This window comes from Lipophrys pholis (genome assembly GCF_963383615.2).
Source record: "Lipophrys pholis genome assembly, chromosome: 8".
In the NCBI taxonomy this organism is placed as follows: Eukaryota; Metazoa; Chordata; class Actinopteri; order Blenniiformes; family Blenniidae; genus Lipophrys; species Lipophrys pholis.
The window spans coordinates 25881559-25900082 of record NC_137630.1 but is presented as its reverse complement, the minus strand read 5'-3'; the positions used below and the strand labels follow the sequence as shown (position 1 = coordinate 25900082).

The 18524-nt window shown below is 44.1% G+C and overlaps 1 protein-coding gene across 2 annotated transcripts; it reads right to left on the bottom strand.

Moving 5' to 3' along the window:
* On the bottom strand, positions 1 to 18524 carry LOC308112891 (RNA-binding motif, single-stranded-interacting protein 2-like). 2 transcript variants are annotated; one of them, XM_080468701.1, is made up of 14 exons: positions 18124 to 18524; positions 9722 to 9924; positions 6586 to 6644; positions 5695 to 5786; positions 3487 to 3644; positions 2602 to 2681; positions 2309 to 2418; positions 2168 to 2214; positions 1987 to 2080; positions 1831 to 1881; positions 1586 to 1696; positions 1104 to 1184; positions 939 to 1020; positions 4 to 532 (listed from the first exon to the last, which is right to left on the bottom strand). In XM_080468701.1, the coding sequence occupies exons 1-13, from the start codon at positions 18193 to 18195 to the stop codon at positions 943 to 945; spliced, it is 1236 nt and encodes a 411-aa protein (XP_080324827.1). In that variant the 5' UTR covers positions 18196 to 18524; the 3' UTR covers positions 4 to 532; positions 939 to 942. The 2 variants fall into 2 exon arrangements, with proteins under 2 accessions (XP_080324828.1, XP_080324827.1); XM_080468702.1 differs by lacking the exon at positions 1831 to 1881 and having other exon boundaries at positions 1 to 532; positions 18124 to 18477.

Below are 18524 nucleotides of genomic sequence, written 5' to 3'. Positions count from 1 at the left end.
CTTCCCAAACAAGAACACGTGAAGCTAGAAACACGGCAAAACAAAGATTTATGTACAAAAATAAAAAAGCAGGTTCAGATGGAAAAAAACAGCCTATTTTACAAAAGGTCCAAACGAAACATGAGAAAAAAAAAAAAAAAAAAAAAAACAAACAACGAAGTGTTGAAATGTTCGTTTCCTGGTTTCAATTAAGCTCATCTGGAAGAGTGCCGGCAAATAAAAAGCATTCATCAAAACTTTCAAATGTGTAGTGTTTGTGTGACTTCTCTCTGCACTGCTATCAAAATAGATGCTCCTTGTTCATCTCCTCCGTCGCCCTCTGCCTGCCATCCTCCACTTCTGCTTGATCCGAGAAAAACAGTTTGTTTTAAAACGTGAGTTCATAGAAAATATCTTTTTGTGGGTTTTTTTTGTCCTTTTGTGTGGAACAGTCCCATGGTCCTCCGAGTGTTTGCTGCCTGACGTGGAGTCTCTGTGCCGACTTTCATCGCTGTGGGAACCTTCGAGAGTCACACTGGCTCCAGAGGAAGACCTGACACAGGCAGCAGACTGTTAGAAAACACAGAAACTGGACATAACTGACACCGGCAGAGCCCTGCCTCCATCCTTTATGTCTCTCTGTGTGTGTCCACATACATATGTGATAGATGTGTGTGTATACGCAAGTCTTTTTTTTTTTTTTTAAAGGAGTCCACATCACATTTTTCCTTGTTAGAACATGTATATTAGTGTTGAACCTCAGTTGAAACTCGCCTGAAAAATCTGGAGTTTGAAAGCGAATGTGAAAGAAACATAATTAAAGAACATTTTACAGGAATTATAATTATTGTCTGCAACTGGTATATCAATCTGATATTTTTGGGCTTTGAAAAGTCATAAAATCTTAACAATTATAACAAAATGTTCCTTTTCCCCGGATATTAAAAGTCTACACTTACCTCTTCACTTGTTATGCTGGTAGGAGTAGGTTGTGTGATCCGTGGGCGTCTCGATGGCGACAGGCTGTTGGACGGCACTTTCCTGAGAATTAAGACAAAGCTGAGATTAAACTTGTAAAAGACACTTCAAACCTGCTCCGCTGGGACAAACCAGAGGTCGTTTACCTCGACTGAGATGTTGGTGGCAGGCACTTGGGTGTACTGGGGTATGTAGGTCCCCTGCATAGATGTGTTTGCAGGCATGTACTGCAGAGATGGGAACAAAAATCATTAGACATGACAGCTACATTGGCAATAACTCTGTCAAAGAAAGCTGCACTAAAGAAGAAGTATAGATTGGATTACACCTGTCTCGATGAGTTTAAATTACAAGCGGGAGCTGGAACTCAACGGGAGCTTCTCACACACTTTTCACTCTGCTGATTGACTCAATTTATCCAAATGAAGTCTATTCATCTTTACATGAGGACCTTCCAAACCCTCGGGGAGACAGGCTCTCCACAATCACTCAGAAAAGGTTAGGATCATTTCTTTTCCTCACCCTCTGGTGTGGTGTTGTAAGTAACAGGAGTGTAACGTCTGGTAGACATTAAGGGCTCTGGGGATTTTTTTTTAGCTCAGTGATAAAGGATCCAGACTGGTCTTACTGTGCCGCTGCTGCCCATGGAGAGGTGACTGAGCTGCTGTGTCAGGGGCCCCATCATGGAAGTGGGCTGGATAGACATGGTGTGGTCCATTCCCGGTGTCAGAACGGCTCCCTGTGATGACAAGTGAGGTTAGCGCGTGTTATTGGAAGAAAAAAAACACGCTCGGTAAAGTGGAGCGCGGCAGCACTGAGCTGCAGCGAACACAGGGAGGAAAGACCAACCAGTTTAAGATTCAAGATACTAACTGTAGGCGGCATTATGTATGACTGGTGATGTATCCAGGACGGGTTGTGTACCTGAAGGGATGAGAGAGGCACACCAGAATAAAACAAAGACTCCTGAATCGATTAGAAATGCTAAGCTACTCGATGTGGCGGCCTTGTTTGTGTTTATTCTGATACCTGATAGGTGGACATGGGTGAGTGCATGTACGGGGAGAGGGAGGTTGGTCCGATCATCCGATTGGGTGTGATGCTGTAGGGAGAGGAGTAGAACCTGCAGGACGAGGTACAAACATACTGGCAGTGAGTCATTTGGCTCCTCCAGGTTGCGCGAGGCGGAGATCCGGATCGCTGTACGTACCCGTTCTGTAAGGCTGTGGTGGGGTCGTAAGTGAGAGTCATTCCCCCCTGAGGAGAAACACACAGGTTGTGTGAGTCATTACGAGGTAAAACGGCCTTAAAAGAGCCACCAGATATAAATACGCATCATAAATAAGCTTACAGTCTCTCCATCTCTGGCCCAGGGTCGACCGTTCTGCAGATATTTTCCTTGGCTCTGGCGCTTCTTCTGGCCTCCGTCAGCAAATTTACACAGCAAAGGCTCTGACGGCACTGAACCAGGGATTTTCCAAAGAAAAAAAAGAAAAAGAAATGATAAATTATGGTAGGCTTGCATGAATGTAAAAGCTCTTTGCATTATATCTTCATACTGGACTGATGTGTTCTGACAGTTTGACTTTGAAAATAATAATAATAAAATAATAATAATAGCAAAAGAAAAAAAACTGAATTTACCAGGAACTCCAGGTGGGGTCTTGATGTATTTTCCATTGAAATGCTGGATGATGGCCTCACATTTCTCTGTTGACTCCATCCTGTTGAGAATAGCATTGCGCTCTGCTCATAAAAAAAGTCACTGTGCTCGTTGAAGCTGAAAACCAAAGTCCGACACCAAGGCCGAACACAGCCCAAGGTCACATTTTCTACATATATACACTGTATATATCCCTCCTCCTCTGTCAGTTGGATTTTTTTTCTTTTGATTTCAGCCATTACAGATACAGCAAGCATGAAATAAAGTCAATACTCAAGGTTACTGCTTCCAGCAAAAATGGAAATTACAATAAATTAAACACTAAAATAAACTTCTGTGTTTTCCTAATTTGTCATGAGATGAAACATGAAGAGACATTTTGAGACAAAACATGTTTGCATGAGTCAAATCAAGACTAGAATTTACGTTTTGGAGTTTGCATGTTCTCCCTGTCTGCATGGATTTCCTCCCACAGTCTAGAAACATGCATCTGAGGTTATTTGGTGATCCCAAATTGCCCCTAGGGGTGAACGTGAGTGTGTGTGGTGGTCTGTCTCTGTGTGTTTGTAATGTGATGGACTGGTGACCTGTCCAGGTGTATCCTGCCCTCGCCGATAGTAAACTGGGATCTGCCATGACTCTGCACAGGATTAAGCATTATAGAAGATGGATGGAAAATGTGCCATTGAATAAAGTTTGAACCGTGAGTCACTTACCATGTTTGCCCACCAGAGGGCTCACTCACCATGTTAAATGAATAAACGTTGACTGTGATCACATTATTATAATTTGAGATTCATTTTTCACACTTAAATTTGCACCACCATTTCCTGCCTCGTCACAGAAAAAAAATCCAAAGCTCGTACCTGGCGAAGCCGACCCCTCGGCTGGTCCCGTTGGCGTCTCGGAGGATGCGTGTCGAAATGGCCTGACTGAAGGGCTTCAGCATGTTCTCCAGCTCCTGCTCGTCCATGGACAGCGGCAGGTTGGAGATGTACAGGTTGGTGGGGTCCTGCTCCTGTTGCTGAGAGGAGAGAAGATGAGTGAGATTCTTTGCTTCCATGTGGCAGGATGACAGCTGCGGCATGTTTACAGGAGCCCTCCAGAAGTCACCCGCCGTAAAAAGGTCTGACCTGCGACGCCGAGAGGGAATTTACACGACCTTTTAACGGGACGCGTGTGACGCGACTGGTGTTTGGATGATACACAGGATTTCAAGCAAGGAAGGGGTTTAAAAACAAGGGTGGATTTCACTTTCTTGTGTGAGGAGTGAGCAGATAACCTTTGATTCAGATAAGAGAAACGTTCCCTCAAGTAAAGGAGGAGAAAACAGGAACGCTTTGGAAAAGCAATTAAGGAGAGAACTCTTTTCCAGTGAATTCTCCATCCTCGTCTACTTTTATTCAACCGAAATTTTTCCCTTTTCCCCTCGTCACACTCTTCTATTCCATCACTCGTATGCTACTACGAGATGTAGAAAAATAGGTCGTTGTGCGAGGCCTGCCGCTTTAGAGGATGAAAGTGCATGATTCAGGTAATGTGATATTAAAGCTTAATTACATTTCACATGGCTCTCCATCCGTGCAGGATCTAAAATGATTATGCGCTACCTCTGGGTGGAGAGGGAGCGCAAAGTAGTGGCATTTTGGACAAAAGACCTTCGGAAGCAGTCTGGGGAACATCCTGACGCGTTGTCACATCACCTCCTCACAAGACTAGCCTTATCGTCCACTTTCCCATATCACGGTAATAAAGCGGATGTCACAGTGGTATTCTTGTGGTATTCCTGACCTTGAATGCAGACACAGTGGCTGGCTGATAAAACCTTATAATTCCTCCGCTTTTTCTCTCTCTCAAAATTTCAATGTGAAGTGATTGGAGAGCAAACAGAAAGTCAGGAAATTGCTTCAGTTTCACTTTTTTGTTGTTGTTGTTGTTGTTGCTTTTGAACCATTTATGTGCCTCTGATTCTCCCCTTTGTGCCCTCCTCAAACAAATTTCATTTGACCAACAGTATCTCGTAAGATAACCAATCTCCATCACCCTCTAACCATTATGCATATTCATTATCTCAGAGTGCAGATGTGATTAAAAACCTGTAAATGCAGCGCAAGTTAATTTCCATCCCATGAATAATGCATGTGTAATCGCTGCGACCTGCGATGAAGGTGATTTCTCCTTCACCTTCCTCTTCATCTCTTCCTCCTCCGCGACGGTGCAAACTAGTGAAATGAACCCCCGACAGAAAACGACCTGCCGAGGGGTTTTTCAGCTGCGAATGAGTCAGAGTGAGTCAGAGAGAAATCTGACGCAGACACAAGCCGCGTTGTAAACCCGAGACCGAAGGAAGTCGGGGAAATCGAGTTATTTTGCGAGCGAGAAGCCGTGTGAATGTCAGTGATCCAGCTTAACGAGAGATCAGCTTTCCCAGGGTGTCGGTGGTGTGTGTGCACGCGCGCGTCCGTGAGCGCGTGTCATAATCCGGTTGAGGCAAGGCTGGCGAAGCGAGTGTGCGATTGTGGAGCGTTGTTGGTGTGTGTGTGTGTGTGTGTGTGTGTGTGTGTGTGTGTGCCTGTGTGTGTGTGTGTGTTGACGGAGCGGGAGGCTGGGCACGGTGCCCTGCTGACTGGGGAGCTGCTCAGACACTGAGTCAGATGCCACTAGGGAGAACAGACAGGTCCTTTGTGGAGCGAGCTCAGGGAGCAGGCTCCTTAAACACCGTCACCGCTGTGCACACACACACACACACACACACATGTACCTGTGTGCGTCTGTGGACGCTTGTTTGTGCACATACATGTTGGACAATGTGTTAAAGCCCAGAAAGACACCTAATAAAGAATACACCCTCACACTGCACCATGCTGCAAACACACTGATGTACTAATAAAACTGAGGAGCTTAACCGGCTTAAACTCATAAACCATGGCTCATATAACAAAGGAGAGAGAGAGGGGGAAAAAAAAAACACAAATCAGCAAGAGAGAGAAATTTGCTGCAAGTTGATTAAGTCCTTTTTTTCATTTTTCTCACTTCAAAATGCACAAAGTGTCCGGATGGACATCGCTTCTTACCTTGGCCATCTGAGCCTGCACCCCGCCTGCTTTCAGCGCTGTCACCGCCTTCTGAGCCGAGGACGGGTTGTCAAAGTCAACAAAGCCGTAGCCTGCAGCCACCAAAACTCACAATGAGTGATACAAGTTACAGCGAGAGACGACAACATTCGGGGCAATGAAAACACACAGTAGAGGCTTCACACAAGTCTACTGACATGAGCTATTCAAAAAAAACACTACCAGTGAGTAATTTATGAGTCTGACTACTCTCGTATGTTTCATTATGAAAACATTCATATGTTAGTTTGCATTCCGGACACGGCATCTCCTGCAATGCGAATACTGGCCACGTGCACATTATAATATCGATTTTGATACGAAACACTTGTACGCAGGATCTGAAGCGCTTCCACACAGACTTACACAAACACAAGCACACATTGTGCCACACACATTACACACCTGTTCAAGAAGGTGCAGCGTGAACTTTAACACAAAGTACAAAGCAGAGAGCTGAAAGCGAACAGCTGTGTTGGGATGAGTTTATCAGGAATGAGCGCGGCCTTTTAATGAGAGGCTGCAGTTTAGTTAGTGAGGAATCGCGTTGTGAAAACAAAGGGTGTGATCCAACAGAGAAATACATACAAGAGCAGTTTTTTTTTGGGGGGGGGGGGGGGGGGGGGGGGGTTAGAAAGTACATTTAGGTTTTGAATATTCTCCGTTTCATAACTGTTGACTCAGGATCATGGCTGAAAGGTTAGAAATGTAAGAAAAACCTTCCAGCTTCTTTCATAAATTACGATATTAATCTGGATTAAGGCTTTTCCAGATTTGATGCAAACTGTAAACCATCCCAAGCAGCTACCTGCAGTCGACAGGCTGAGTTTAATAAATGTCTTTTCATCTCACCTTTGCATTTATTGGTTGTCTTGTCCAAGATAGCTTTGGTGGATACGATCTTTCCGTACCTGAAAACCAAAAAAAAAAAAAAAAGAAGAAGTGAGGTTCACAATAATTGCGTGCTTGAAATAATGTCTTAGGAGTTGAGACATTGCTGAGGCAGGAGATCGGCCTGTTAGGTTAATACACACGTGCGTCACGATGATTAAATTATAAGTCACCTGACATTTTCAGCGCAGTGACAATGAATACAATTTCACAATCGTGTCGTAACTCATACAGATAGGGAAATCTTTAGAGGGTGCGTGTGAGAGAGGAGGGGTAGGTAAATTAAATGAAATCAGACTAATGTCCTCTGGGTTTCTGCATGCAACAAGAACTATAGATTTCCCATATCTTATTCAACCCAGCTCACGCACAAATGTCAATAGGGATCAAACCTCCGGGGAAATCCAACATGATGTGACAATTTGGTAAAGATGGAGGCCCTTGCTGCATTTTTTTTCACATCTCTTGAAGATGTGCTATCAATATGAAAATGCCACATTATTTACTGTGGGCTGTTCATGCTGCAGATGTGTAGGATAGTGGCTGACTGAGGCGAAACGGCTCGCTGCAGCAGCTCTATCAGTTCCCATCTCTCCAGGCATGTGCATGCAGTGTAATCTGATATGCCTCTCCTTGGCTGTCCTGTCCAATGCTGGCTCCAAGCCACACTCTCATTCTACTAACCAGCTTCTCTCCAGTCAGCCCCCCCCCCACCCTACCCCACCACCCCCACCCGGACACCGGGTCTTAGTGCCCGTCCACTTAGCAACACTCCTACAGCACAATTCATCTCTGCAGGGAGAGGCAACTTTAATAATCATACATTTTGTTGAAATTGTTATGTGACAATTTAACAGTTGTTTTGTCTTTTAATTGAATATGTGTCTTGATATTGTCTTAGGCTTCGGTGGTGTTATGCGGTATGCAACTTGTGCCAGAATCAAACATCACAGGATGTTTCTGTGGCAACCCGAGAAGGATTAAAGCGACTTCTACACTACAAACGCATGTTTGTGCAGCTATAAAGCAGGTACACAATGTACCATATTTAGTCTTAATCAAAAATGTGTCAAATCTAAATACAAAGTGATGGCGATCCAAACAATGTCCCATGTGGTGCTGAAACTATTATTGTCATTTGAAATGTACAATATAAACTTTCGTCCAATATTATTCAATTGAGCCATTATGGCAATTTGGGTGATTTGTTTCCAATCAATACAGAAACACTGTCATACATTTATTCTATTCTATTGGAATTTATTCCATCCAAATTTACTCTAACCCTCTTCTACTGTTAACTGGAGTTCTGTTGTATTATGCATCCCAGCCCCTATATGGCATTACTATTTAATGGTGCATTTGTGATTCTAAGCCATGCGACGCCACCGGCTCAACTTGCGGATAAGCCACCATTGTCGTTTGAACTGCGCACTGCGATTGTGGATGGATTGGCAAGCCCACCAGTGGACTTCAAATTAGAGCTGGTGTTTAAGCTGTGAGCTCTGCTTGGCGCGCACGACTTGCTGGAGTTATTAAAATTGTGCTCAGAGGTCTCGGTCTTCGTGATGAGGGCTGAAAAGAGCGAATGGAGACTCAGCCATGTGTGAGCGAGCGCAGCATGCGCGGTCCGGCCCAGCGTCCATCCATGGTCAGCCATCAGAGACGGGCCGGGGCAGGAACCAGAGCGGCAACGAGGCACCCAGGGAGACAACTGCAGGGGCCGGAGATGGAGGACCAACCCCCATCCCCTCCTCTCATCCCACACTCAGTACAAACTACATTTCAGAGCTTGCGTACAACAACTCTAAGTGTGGGGGAGGGGAGCGCTGCCAGTGCTGTGTCCTAATGGTATGCACACATTTACTGTTCAAACTTCAGCCGAGTAACTCGGATTCTCTCTCCGCGACTTGTTTTCTTGCTGATTTACGCCAACATATACAAGCCGTTTCCTCGACTAATAACTATTATTGGTCGCAGTTTCCTCTTGCAGTCTACTTACATTGGCCTTCATGTGGCCTGCTAAAAGGCAAATCTCATGCCGTGATTTTATCTGCTCTGTAAAAGCAGAAATATGAGAACTACCCCCACAGAACACCACCTGACACACAAACCCTGAACTCCAGTCACTCCTCCCCCTTCGACTCTCTCCATCCTACACCCCCCCCCCCCCCCCCCCCACCCCCCCGCCAATGCCATTGCCCTTGTTTGTCTTTCCCTTTCCCCTGGGTTCGCCGTTTCCTGTCGGGTTGGGCAGCCTCATGTGAGCCATATCTTCCAGACAGCTGTAAAATAGCAGGCCTCACCCGCCCTCTCTCTCCCTTATTCAATCTCTCCAGTCCCCTTTTCTCTCTCCTCGGCTCTTCTGGTTCTCATCACCAAGCCCCAGAATTCAATTAAGTAAAAGCAGATCATTCATCTTGGCCCAGCGTGTTTTGATGTCTTCCACTGAAGGCCTAACAAACATATCAGATGGATGGGACAACGGCGGTGTTTGATGTCTGCCTGCATGCTGCCCACAACCCCGCTCTCAGAGCCTCACACTCATGCTGATGAGTAACATCGTGTGGTATTTATAGTGCAGGACGTGACTTTGAGTTTGGATTGCGCAGTCTCATTGTCGTCTCACCGTAGGATTAAAAAGGAAAATTCTTGGTGGAACAATAGGCCAAAAATTTAAGCAGACTAAACTCTGGACCCGGTTGTTGGGACGTCTGTTTGATCGTGCCAAACTGAAATGTCTCCGTCTTCAGCCTCTGGGATCTCAGTAGTCTTCTTTTTCAAACCTCTGCATGACATATTTCAAACACGCTTGGTGGAACATATATCTGCGTTGTACATTTGAGGAATACGTAATAAGGTGTGCTTCAGCGTCCACGTGTATTTCAAGTGTGAGGAAGTCATCCATCTGCAGTATTTGCCCATGTGGACATGAAAACCATTTAGCCTTTCAGCCCGCCCGGCCATCACCCATCACACCGCTCTATCATAATCTACTGTTCTGCTGCACCGGGGTGTGCGCTGGCAGCGGACGGCCACGCAGATTTATAGGGTGCGCGAGCAGACAGTGAAGCAATTGGTTTTTTAGGTGACTTACGGCTGACAGAGCTTAACCAGATCCTGGTCTGTGGTTCCAGGGTGGAGGCCACGGATGTAAAGGTTGGTCTTGCTCAGCTGCTCGCCTCCGCTACTGCTGCTGCTGCTGCTGCTGCCATTGCTGATGGTGGTGGCGCTGCTGTTGTTGGTGCTGTTGGGGCTTGGAGGAGCCATCTGATGGTTGGAGGAGGACACATATGTCTGCTGAAAGGACAAATGGAGAGCATCGTCAGATATTTAATTGCAGAGTTGTATCATATGCCGCTGTGCTTTCAGGTACGGGCGTTTGGACGTTTACACTCATGAGGCAGCTAACAGGATCTGGAGTAAGAAGAGCAATCCAATCAGACGGGGTCACAGAGTTGGAGGCAGGATATCAATCACAGTTTACTGCTTAATCCGGTTTGATAGGTCAGGTGAGACGAGATGAAATGAGATGGGCAATAAAAAAAAGATTCATATGTGGAAAACACATTTTTCTTCTGGAAAAGACAAATAAATCAAATCCCATCAGGATAGATATCAAAAAATGTATTCAAAGAGAGCAAAAAAAAAAACAAAAAAAACAATTATAGAATTTATAACAAGCAGGATGTACAGGTATATGAATATATACAGAAAGCCTTTACACACATAAATGTGACATGTAGACACTCCACTACGTCTGAATAAGGCTTTTAGCATTGATGGGAATCACAGAAATCACCAACTACAAGGTTATACAGACACTTCAAACATTTATTGGCAAATTAATCAAACAGAAATGTATCGCCAAGCAGCCACAAGCAATTCATATACACTGCTTTGCCTGTAGAGGCATTAATGGTGGCCCTCCAAGTCAATGTTCACTATCAGTCAGCAGACAAATGCAGGATGACCCAGTCTCTTAATGCTCTGACATTCAGCCGTATGTTAAAACAGATGATATTGACATCTATGCAACTAATGTTTTGCAGCTGAAAGTAGATCTATCACGAAACTAGCTCTCAATGGGTTGTTCACTGAGATATCAACAGGGCATAAAAAGAAAACACAAGTTTAGATTAAAAAAACAAAAAAGATTTAGAATTAAATTTTTTTAATGCTGCAATAACTTAAAATCTGAAAAACTTTGGATTTCTTCACTGCTGTATCTGCATGTGAATGTATTTACAGGAGAATCACTATCAGGGTGACTTCAACTGCTGCGTTGACTGTAAATATAAACAGTTTCTGTTCATTATTGAGTATTCAAATTCAAAGTATGATTTATAAAAATGCATCTATTGCAATTTAGAAAGAAACAGACATTAAAACCATGAATAGCTTGTTTTGTTGAATGAATTGGTCTTTTTTTAACGGATTAACAGTGTTAAACTTCATGGAAAGGCCGTGCACTTCAATGTTGTCATTTGAAGATCGAGGGATTTGGCTATTTAAAAAAAAAAACGAGGACAGTTTTTCTCTCAAAGAATATACTCTCATATTAGATTTTTACAGCCTTAAAATAAATACTTTCTTCATCTATACGATTTACAGGCTTTCCATAAATCTGTGAATTCTGAGATGAGTACTAATGTGACATAGCTTTAGATTTTTGATAATGCATTGTGAAAAGCAATGAGCATTTCACGCTCACTATGGTGGCTTAATCGGCATGAAATTCACCAGCGTGTAATGTCATCATGATAAATCTTGAACGCATGCGTATAGTACGTGTGGGCCGCGGTGAAGTTTGTTTTGAATATAGACATTTTTGAAAAAATGATTGAATATGGCACACACAAAATCTAAATGACATGGGGGATTGGTATGAGCTTTATTTGGCCTTGGTGCTGAGAAGGAGGAGGAGGAGGCGGAGGAAGAGGAGGAGGAAGTGTTTGATTAGTGAGGGTCAGCAGGTCAGGTCAGGGGAAACAATAGGGTAGGCTATAGTGGTGCCCAATTCCACAAAATTTGGGTTTAATCCATTACCAAGTAAGAGGCAGGCAGCTGATGTCGTGAGAGGAACATGTTGTGATTTATGAGCTGGACTTCTGAATAATTTCAACAGCTACTGAGTTCTCTCAACAAAAGGTGTTTTTTTTTCACTTCGACCTCTCCACATGCAAGCAAATTACAGTGAAACGTCCATTTCTGTGAATTCTGAAGAGTCACAGTCATGCAATCAGAGCAGAGGTGAAAGAAAAAAGTCTTCTTGTATCCGTGCTGTGATCTGCCGTGTGATGCGTCTCATTTGTCTTTTTATATGATCATTCTGAGTCTACTACAAACATGAGGGAATCTCACTCAGGAGATCGACCTGTCCATCCATGGATGGCTTGTTGGACACCGAAGATTCACCACTCAGCCTTCAGTTTACTCAAAAGAGAAAGAGGAAGACAGCTCATTAAACTTTACATTACATGAATGTATATTAGACATGTACATCCATGTCTGAATGCTCTTACCAATTAGATTCCACATTTGAAAAATTAGAAGTGAGTTTAAGGCAGCGGCTGGCCCAGTAAGATAGAACCATAGGGTAATAATAGATAATAATATATAATAACCCTTAAATATAAACTGTAAAGTTCTTCTTTGTTGTGGAACAGAGTCTAGGTGATGTCTACATTTTCGCAAAGCCAAACAATTACTACCAAAAATGACCACAGTCCCAACATAAAGCCAATTTTATTGAAACCTTCTTGAGCAAAATAAAGTGAAATGTCCCAAAAGAAAAACGTCTCCTGGAGCTGTTGTGTTACGAATCTTTTTACAAACTCACCCTGACAGCATGGCTCTGAGGCCAGTTTGCTCACAATGATGAAGGAAACTCTCATGGCAGCAGCATCAATATTTCAGCTCGGTGTCTCAGTGTCTGGTACTCCTCGGAAATGTGTAGAAAAGAAATCCCCCCCCCCCCCCCCCCCCCCCCCCCTCCACAATTTGCTGGGACAATTGGGAAGTGGGAAAGGTTTCACTTTCCATTAAGAAATCATCGGAAACTGGGAGTTTCCACTGAGAAAGCAGAAGCATCAAACAGCCCTTATGAACAGGTCAAATGTCATTCAACATGGTAAGTTAAGAACTGAACTCACTCTGGACAGCAATATGTTATTTTTCTTTTCACATGTACTCATAGGCATAAGTAACAAACATTGCTCTCGCAACTTCAGTGAAAAATACCAGTCACTTGTAACCACAAAGCTCTATAACAAGTTATAGTGAGTGCTAGATATGCTCACAGCGAATATGCTCCTGAGCTTCATATCTCTTTGATTTAATTGATGTGAATCGAGGTAAACTTCCTCATCTCTTTTCTGGAGTCCATGCTACGTGTTGGTTGATTGCCAAATCAGGAGGCAGGGGATAACAACTCCATGCATCTAAGTCCATCAACACAGACACCACATATCATGAAACATTACCTTGGTCTGACTGAAACGGGACTTTAATAGTACATCTAAACATTTTACACCGACTTACATTTTGAAAGTCCGATACCACACGGAGACGATGCCAATAACAGTCGATTTCTCCCTGCGTGTGTACAGAGCAATCAGACTGGATCAGGACGAACTAGTCTGAATGCTTTGAGCTCCAAACCTCGAGCCGGCACGGACAAAGGTAAATAAGAGTTCAAACAGAAGAAGCCAGCGGACCGCAAACTCTAAACATTGTCCATTGTCAAGCTGCTGGGTTGCTAACTCACGAGCCTCTCTATTGACTATTGTTGTGTTGTGTGATGCAGTAGGTCAACTGGAAACGATCCAATACCGACGAGCTGAATGTGTGCATATCGTCTCTTACTGCAGAGACGCGATTTCAACAATACATTGATCACACTGCCACGTATGCAAACAGGTAGAGAGATCATTTAAAAAAAGGCGTAGCTGCACATGAATCACAGTGAATGGATGTAGCACGAGGAGAAAAAAAAATGAGAGCCACATGGGGACCGTCACATCTGTTGATTTTGGACGACTCCGTTCACGGCGTAGGTTTAATCACTCCTTGCAAATAAGCTTTAAAATGTAAAAGACTAAAAAGTCTCGTTGACGTGAATCTTTCCACACTGAGACAATAAGTCAGACACAAATACTGCATATTATTCATAAACCCAGAGCAGCTTCTGTCACTCGCACCATTTAAAATAGTGTTTTGTTCAATACATGAATCATCTACACGGCCTTAGAGTAACCTGCCTGTATTAGATAAAGGGTGAACCTGGAGCTTTAGTGAAGTAGAACTAGAGTCAGTAGTTTTCTGTCGTTACTCTAAGAAATACCCCAAAACTTCTGCATGCAACGTTTACAAGGAAGATTTATGGTTACTAATATTGATTGGTGCTAAGCATGCATGACCATTAAACTGTCTATTTCCAAGCTTTTTTTTGTCTTCCAGAAGATGAAGAACGTAGCCTGACCTTTTATTCCATATTATATATGTAATATAACATCAATTCAAATACTACTGACACGAGTAGCAACATCAATCATTCCTTTGCAGATTTTTTTTCCTTCCTTTACTTGCCCAGGTGAATTCCGTTTTGCAAACTGGTATGGGATCAGCTTTCAGAACTCGAAGGTCTGTCTTTTTTAGTCAAGCTGAGAAAAAGAAAAAAAGAAATCACAGAGTCCATTCATCTTCCTCCGCTCCTCTAATCTCCCTCTCTTCTTTAGCATCAATAGTCTGCTGTTTGTTGTTCCACAATCGCATCCTCTTCCCGTGCTTTCCCTCCGCTGCACTGTAGGCGGCCCGCACACTATCAGGGGGATGCACCTGCAGAGGCTTGGGGGAGATAGGATCTGACAGGGAAACCAAGCCCGAGCCCAGCTAGTGAGGCCTGTCTAATTGGGATCTGAGCTTGTTAGTGGGAAGTGCTAATCCCTCTCATGTGCTCTCTAGTCAGAAGGTAGTGTCTCATTAAGACCGCTCTATTAGGCTCCTTCTGAGAAAAAGATGGCAGCGAGGCAGCTCCGTGCCTCCTCCCCATCTGCCCCGGCTCCAGGTGTTTAGCCACCCATGTACGGTGATTTCCCTGGTAACGGGGCAAACACCAGCACGTACGCAGACCAACAGCAGTTGGTGCTGCTCTTTCCCGGGGTAGTCACAGTGGATCGTTTGATTTGGCAAAAGTTTATCAGTGAATTCCCTTCGAGGTTATCACTGCCCCTTTATACAAACACACACACACACACACACACACACACACACACACACGCACGCACGCACGCACGCACACACACACGCGGAGAGGCCACAGTGAGGGAGTCATTGAGGGTCCTTAAATGATCATGACTGAGAATCACAAATCTAATTTTGCAGCCTGCAAGTCTGCATGTCCTCTGAGATAATCAGTGCCCAAAACCTGACCTCCTCGCAAGCCACGGATTTCCCTGCTGCTTGTTGCTCTTCTCTCCACAAGCGCTCACGGATCTGTTTACACTCCTCCTTACATCCATCGCAGTGTCGTCTCCAAGCATTCTTTGCATTCCTCCGCAATACACAAATGTTTGTGTTTCCCCCCTTGAAGGAGACGCGGGGGGGGGGGGGGGGGGCGCGGGGGGGGGGGGGGCGCTAAGGTTAGAATTCATTCATTTGAACTTCATTCCTCGAGGATTCTCATATCTGCGAGAATCAACTCTCAGACCGGCTACTAATTCACACACAATCATCAGATGAATTTTGTTGACATTATATAGTAGCTAATTAATTATTTTCACATATAGTATGGATGCTCTGCAGCCTGAAGCCAGAGAAACAAGCGCCGTATACCATCCCCACATCCCTGCTGGTGTCGCTTGGAGCTGCAGAAATATAAATCAGGACTTTATGGTCGCACTATAGTTGCAAGAAGCATAAGTACAATAAGTGGCCGACAGCATGGCGCGGAGAGCGGCTGGTGTGCTCCCGGGCAGCGGCTCAAGACTGATGAGGTGATTACAGTTGGAGGGAGCAGAGGTGAAGCCTGTAGGGAGTGCAGGTGACTCAAGGACTTTTTCATCCCAGAAAGAACAATGAGTGCTGAGCGAGGCAGGATGTGTGCATTTAACTCCAAAGTAATAACAGAGATTTGTGACTGAATAAATGATGCCTGAATGCCGCAGCAGATGATACTGAGCAGGAAGAGTCAAGTCTCACACAATCTGAACATTTGGTTGAGAATCAAGGAAAGACAACAATATTAACGATGAAAAGACATAGACCTGTTTGAATGTGTTGCAAGGCTGCACAACATGAGGTCAACATGTTGTCGATGATAAATGCAAACACTGAAGTGTTTGGGGATTTTTTTCTTCTTGACATCAAACTTGTCATTTCGGGTCACTTTTGCATCACTGACTTCTGCCACCAGGTGTGGAATAATTGAGTAAAAATCCTTAAAATGCAGATTTTTTTCAAGATTATTCACACTTTCTCTTTTAAATATGAACCTATCCTTTTGGTGGTGGAGAGCATGAATGCAGAGTGCATTTGTTGTGTTTTTAAGATGTTTTTTTCTTTCTTTTCTCTTATCTGTTTTTACTGTGAAGCACTTTGTGACTCTATGTCTGTGAAAAGCGCTATACAAATAAAATGTACTTACTTACTTACATTAAAACATACTTTATCCGAGGTCATTCTTTTACAACATGTATATTGCAGATTTTGATCCAGGAGTAACACATTTGTGATATATTGTTCCTTACTGAGTTGCTTAACATTAAAATGCAGCTGTATCAGTACTGTGAATGTGAACAGTGTTAATGTCACACAATTACTCTCTTGTTTTCCACATATATAATGTGTCGTATAGCAGAGATTAACATCTTAAATGTGGAGTCCTACCTGTTTGTTCAAGGATACCTTAAAAGGCACAGTGGAAAAGATTAAGGCCCTGCAGCTGCAGGCAAAAGATAAAAACACAGAAAAGAATCTGCAGCAAGGTGGGAAAATTCAAAATACTGAAAAAGTGAGGAAGCGCTCCGACTCCCTGTGGCTCAAAGGTGAAACCTTCGTGTCTCTTCTGTCGGCTGACTCAACCCAGTCTGAGCCAAAAGCTTTAAAAATCTGTTTTCTACTCAAATCAAGGTATGTGAAACCCACCAGGGAGAAAGAAAAAAAGAAGAGGGAGTTAATAGAAAGCAGAAGAGGGGGGGGGGGGGGGGGGCTCTAATCTCTTTCTTTTCTCCGCCTTTTTTCTCGTAGTAAATGACACAGACCAGAGGTTACCACTTGACACTGGATTTACAAGTCAGCCCTCTGCATGACTTTGGCGCTCTCACAATGTGAACTGTGATGGGTTTTTTCTCCCTTTTTTGGAGGGTGTGCATGTCTTCTTCCAAGAAAGAAAAAAAAAAAGAAGGTGGAAGTCTGGTGAGCCTATCTTGAAATTAGCACATTGTGTGAATCCAGGATTCCAGGAATTCCATGTCATTAATCTAAGCAATCTGAATTCCTTCCAGCTGTGAGCCGGGAAGGGGTGATGACACAGGGAAGGAGGGTTGTGTTGGATCTCTGAGCTGCTGATGGAGAAAATAGATCATACTCTGCACATATGAAGGCCACTGAAAGCAATCAGCACAAAATAAGCTGAAACAAATCCACTATCAGGCCTTCATCAGGTCCTTCCATTGATGTCATGGTGCATCAATAGATGAGCGAAGAGTGCAACTGGAAGCAATCAGCACACAAACACTAAAAATCTTATACCTGGATTTAAAAAAGGAGAGGCTACAATGAAAATACGTGGAAATTAAAAAAAAGAAAAAAGAAAAAAGGACTGAATTATTCATGCCAGTAAACAAAATTATCAAAATCAAACCAGTTCGGTATGGTTGTCATATTCAAACATGCATATTACCTTTACGTTACTTGGTATCTGTAACTTTCCTCTCTCCGGAGCGTGCAAAAGCCCCTCTGAGTAATCATCAGTGAGAATAGAGGGGTGGGGCATATCGGTACGCGTAAAAGAGGAAAAAACTTTGCTAACTTGAGGCCAATTCAATGAAAACACCCCTTCTGCAAAGCTCATGTAAATTCATCCGCGAACAATTCGCATTTGGGTCGAATATATTGAGGATTTGATCGCTTATTTGCACCTTTACGCGCCGCTCCGGGTACATTAGTGCGCGCTGCTGTGCAGGCTCAGTGCAGGAAGCGGCGGCGCCACCGTCCGCCGTCTCGGTACAAAACCACCGCAAAAACACAGCCAGTGATCCACAGGCGACAATGTAACGGGCTCCCGTTTTACTTTCACAAACAAGAGTAGCAACGCGCCGACAGCAAATGTTTCCAGTGGCGAGCGGGAGAGTTTGAGCTCCCCTGTGATCCACTTTCAAGGACACTGCAGCTTAAAGCGCCGAGCGGCTCCAAACTGTAGGAAGCTCGGCGAAGCATCGACAAATGACTTTACTTTCACAAAGACGAAGTGAGGAAGCCGCCGCGGCCGCGTTTTACCTTCTTGCTGGGTTTGACGGTGTATCCGTTGTAGGGGTTGATTCCTGTCCTTGTGGGCACGGAGAGCAGCATTTTTTTTCCTCCCGTGTCCGGAGGAACGGAGAGCGCAGAGCGGAGAGCCGAGCCGAGCCGAGCCGAGGCAGTCAGCTGACGTCAGCCGGGGGAAGTGAGCCACGAGCGGCGGTGTGATTGGAGCCTCTCTGATCCACTGCAAACGCCGCACTGAGTAAAAGTCGGGGCTTAGTAACGCGTTACTGTAACGCCAGCAGCCACAGATCTCCGTCGGTGAAAGTAGTTACTCAGTTATTGTTAACCCACTGAACTTTGACTGACTTACTTCCTGCTTTTGTGCGTGAAAGCTGTTGCAGAGCTGCTGTCTCTCTCTGTCCCGCTTCAATTAT

Coding starts and splice junctions, on each gene's coding strand:
- LOC308112891 (XM_080468701.1), bottom strand. CDS start 18,195: ATGCTGCTCTCCGTGCCCACAAGGACAGGAATCAACCCCTACAACGGA. Junction 6,645..9,721: donor CTGGTTAAGCTCTGTCAGCC/GTAAGTCACCTA, acceptor TTTGGTTTTCAG/GTACGGAAAGATCGTATCCA. Junction 2,682..3,486: donor CGAGGGGTCGGCTTCGCCAG/GTACGAGCTTTG, acceptor TATTCTCAACAG/GATGGAGTCAACAGAGAAAT.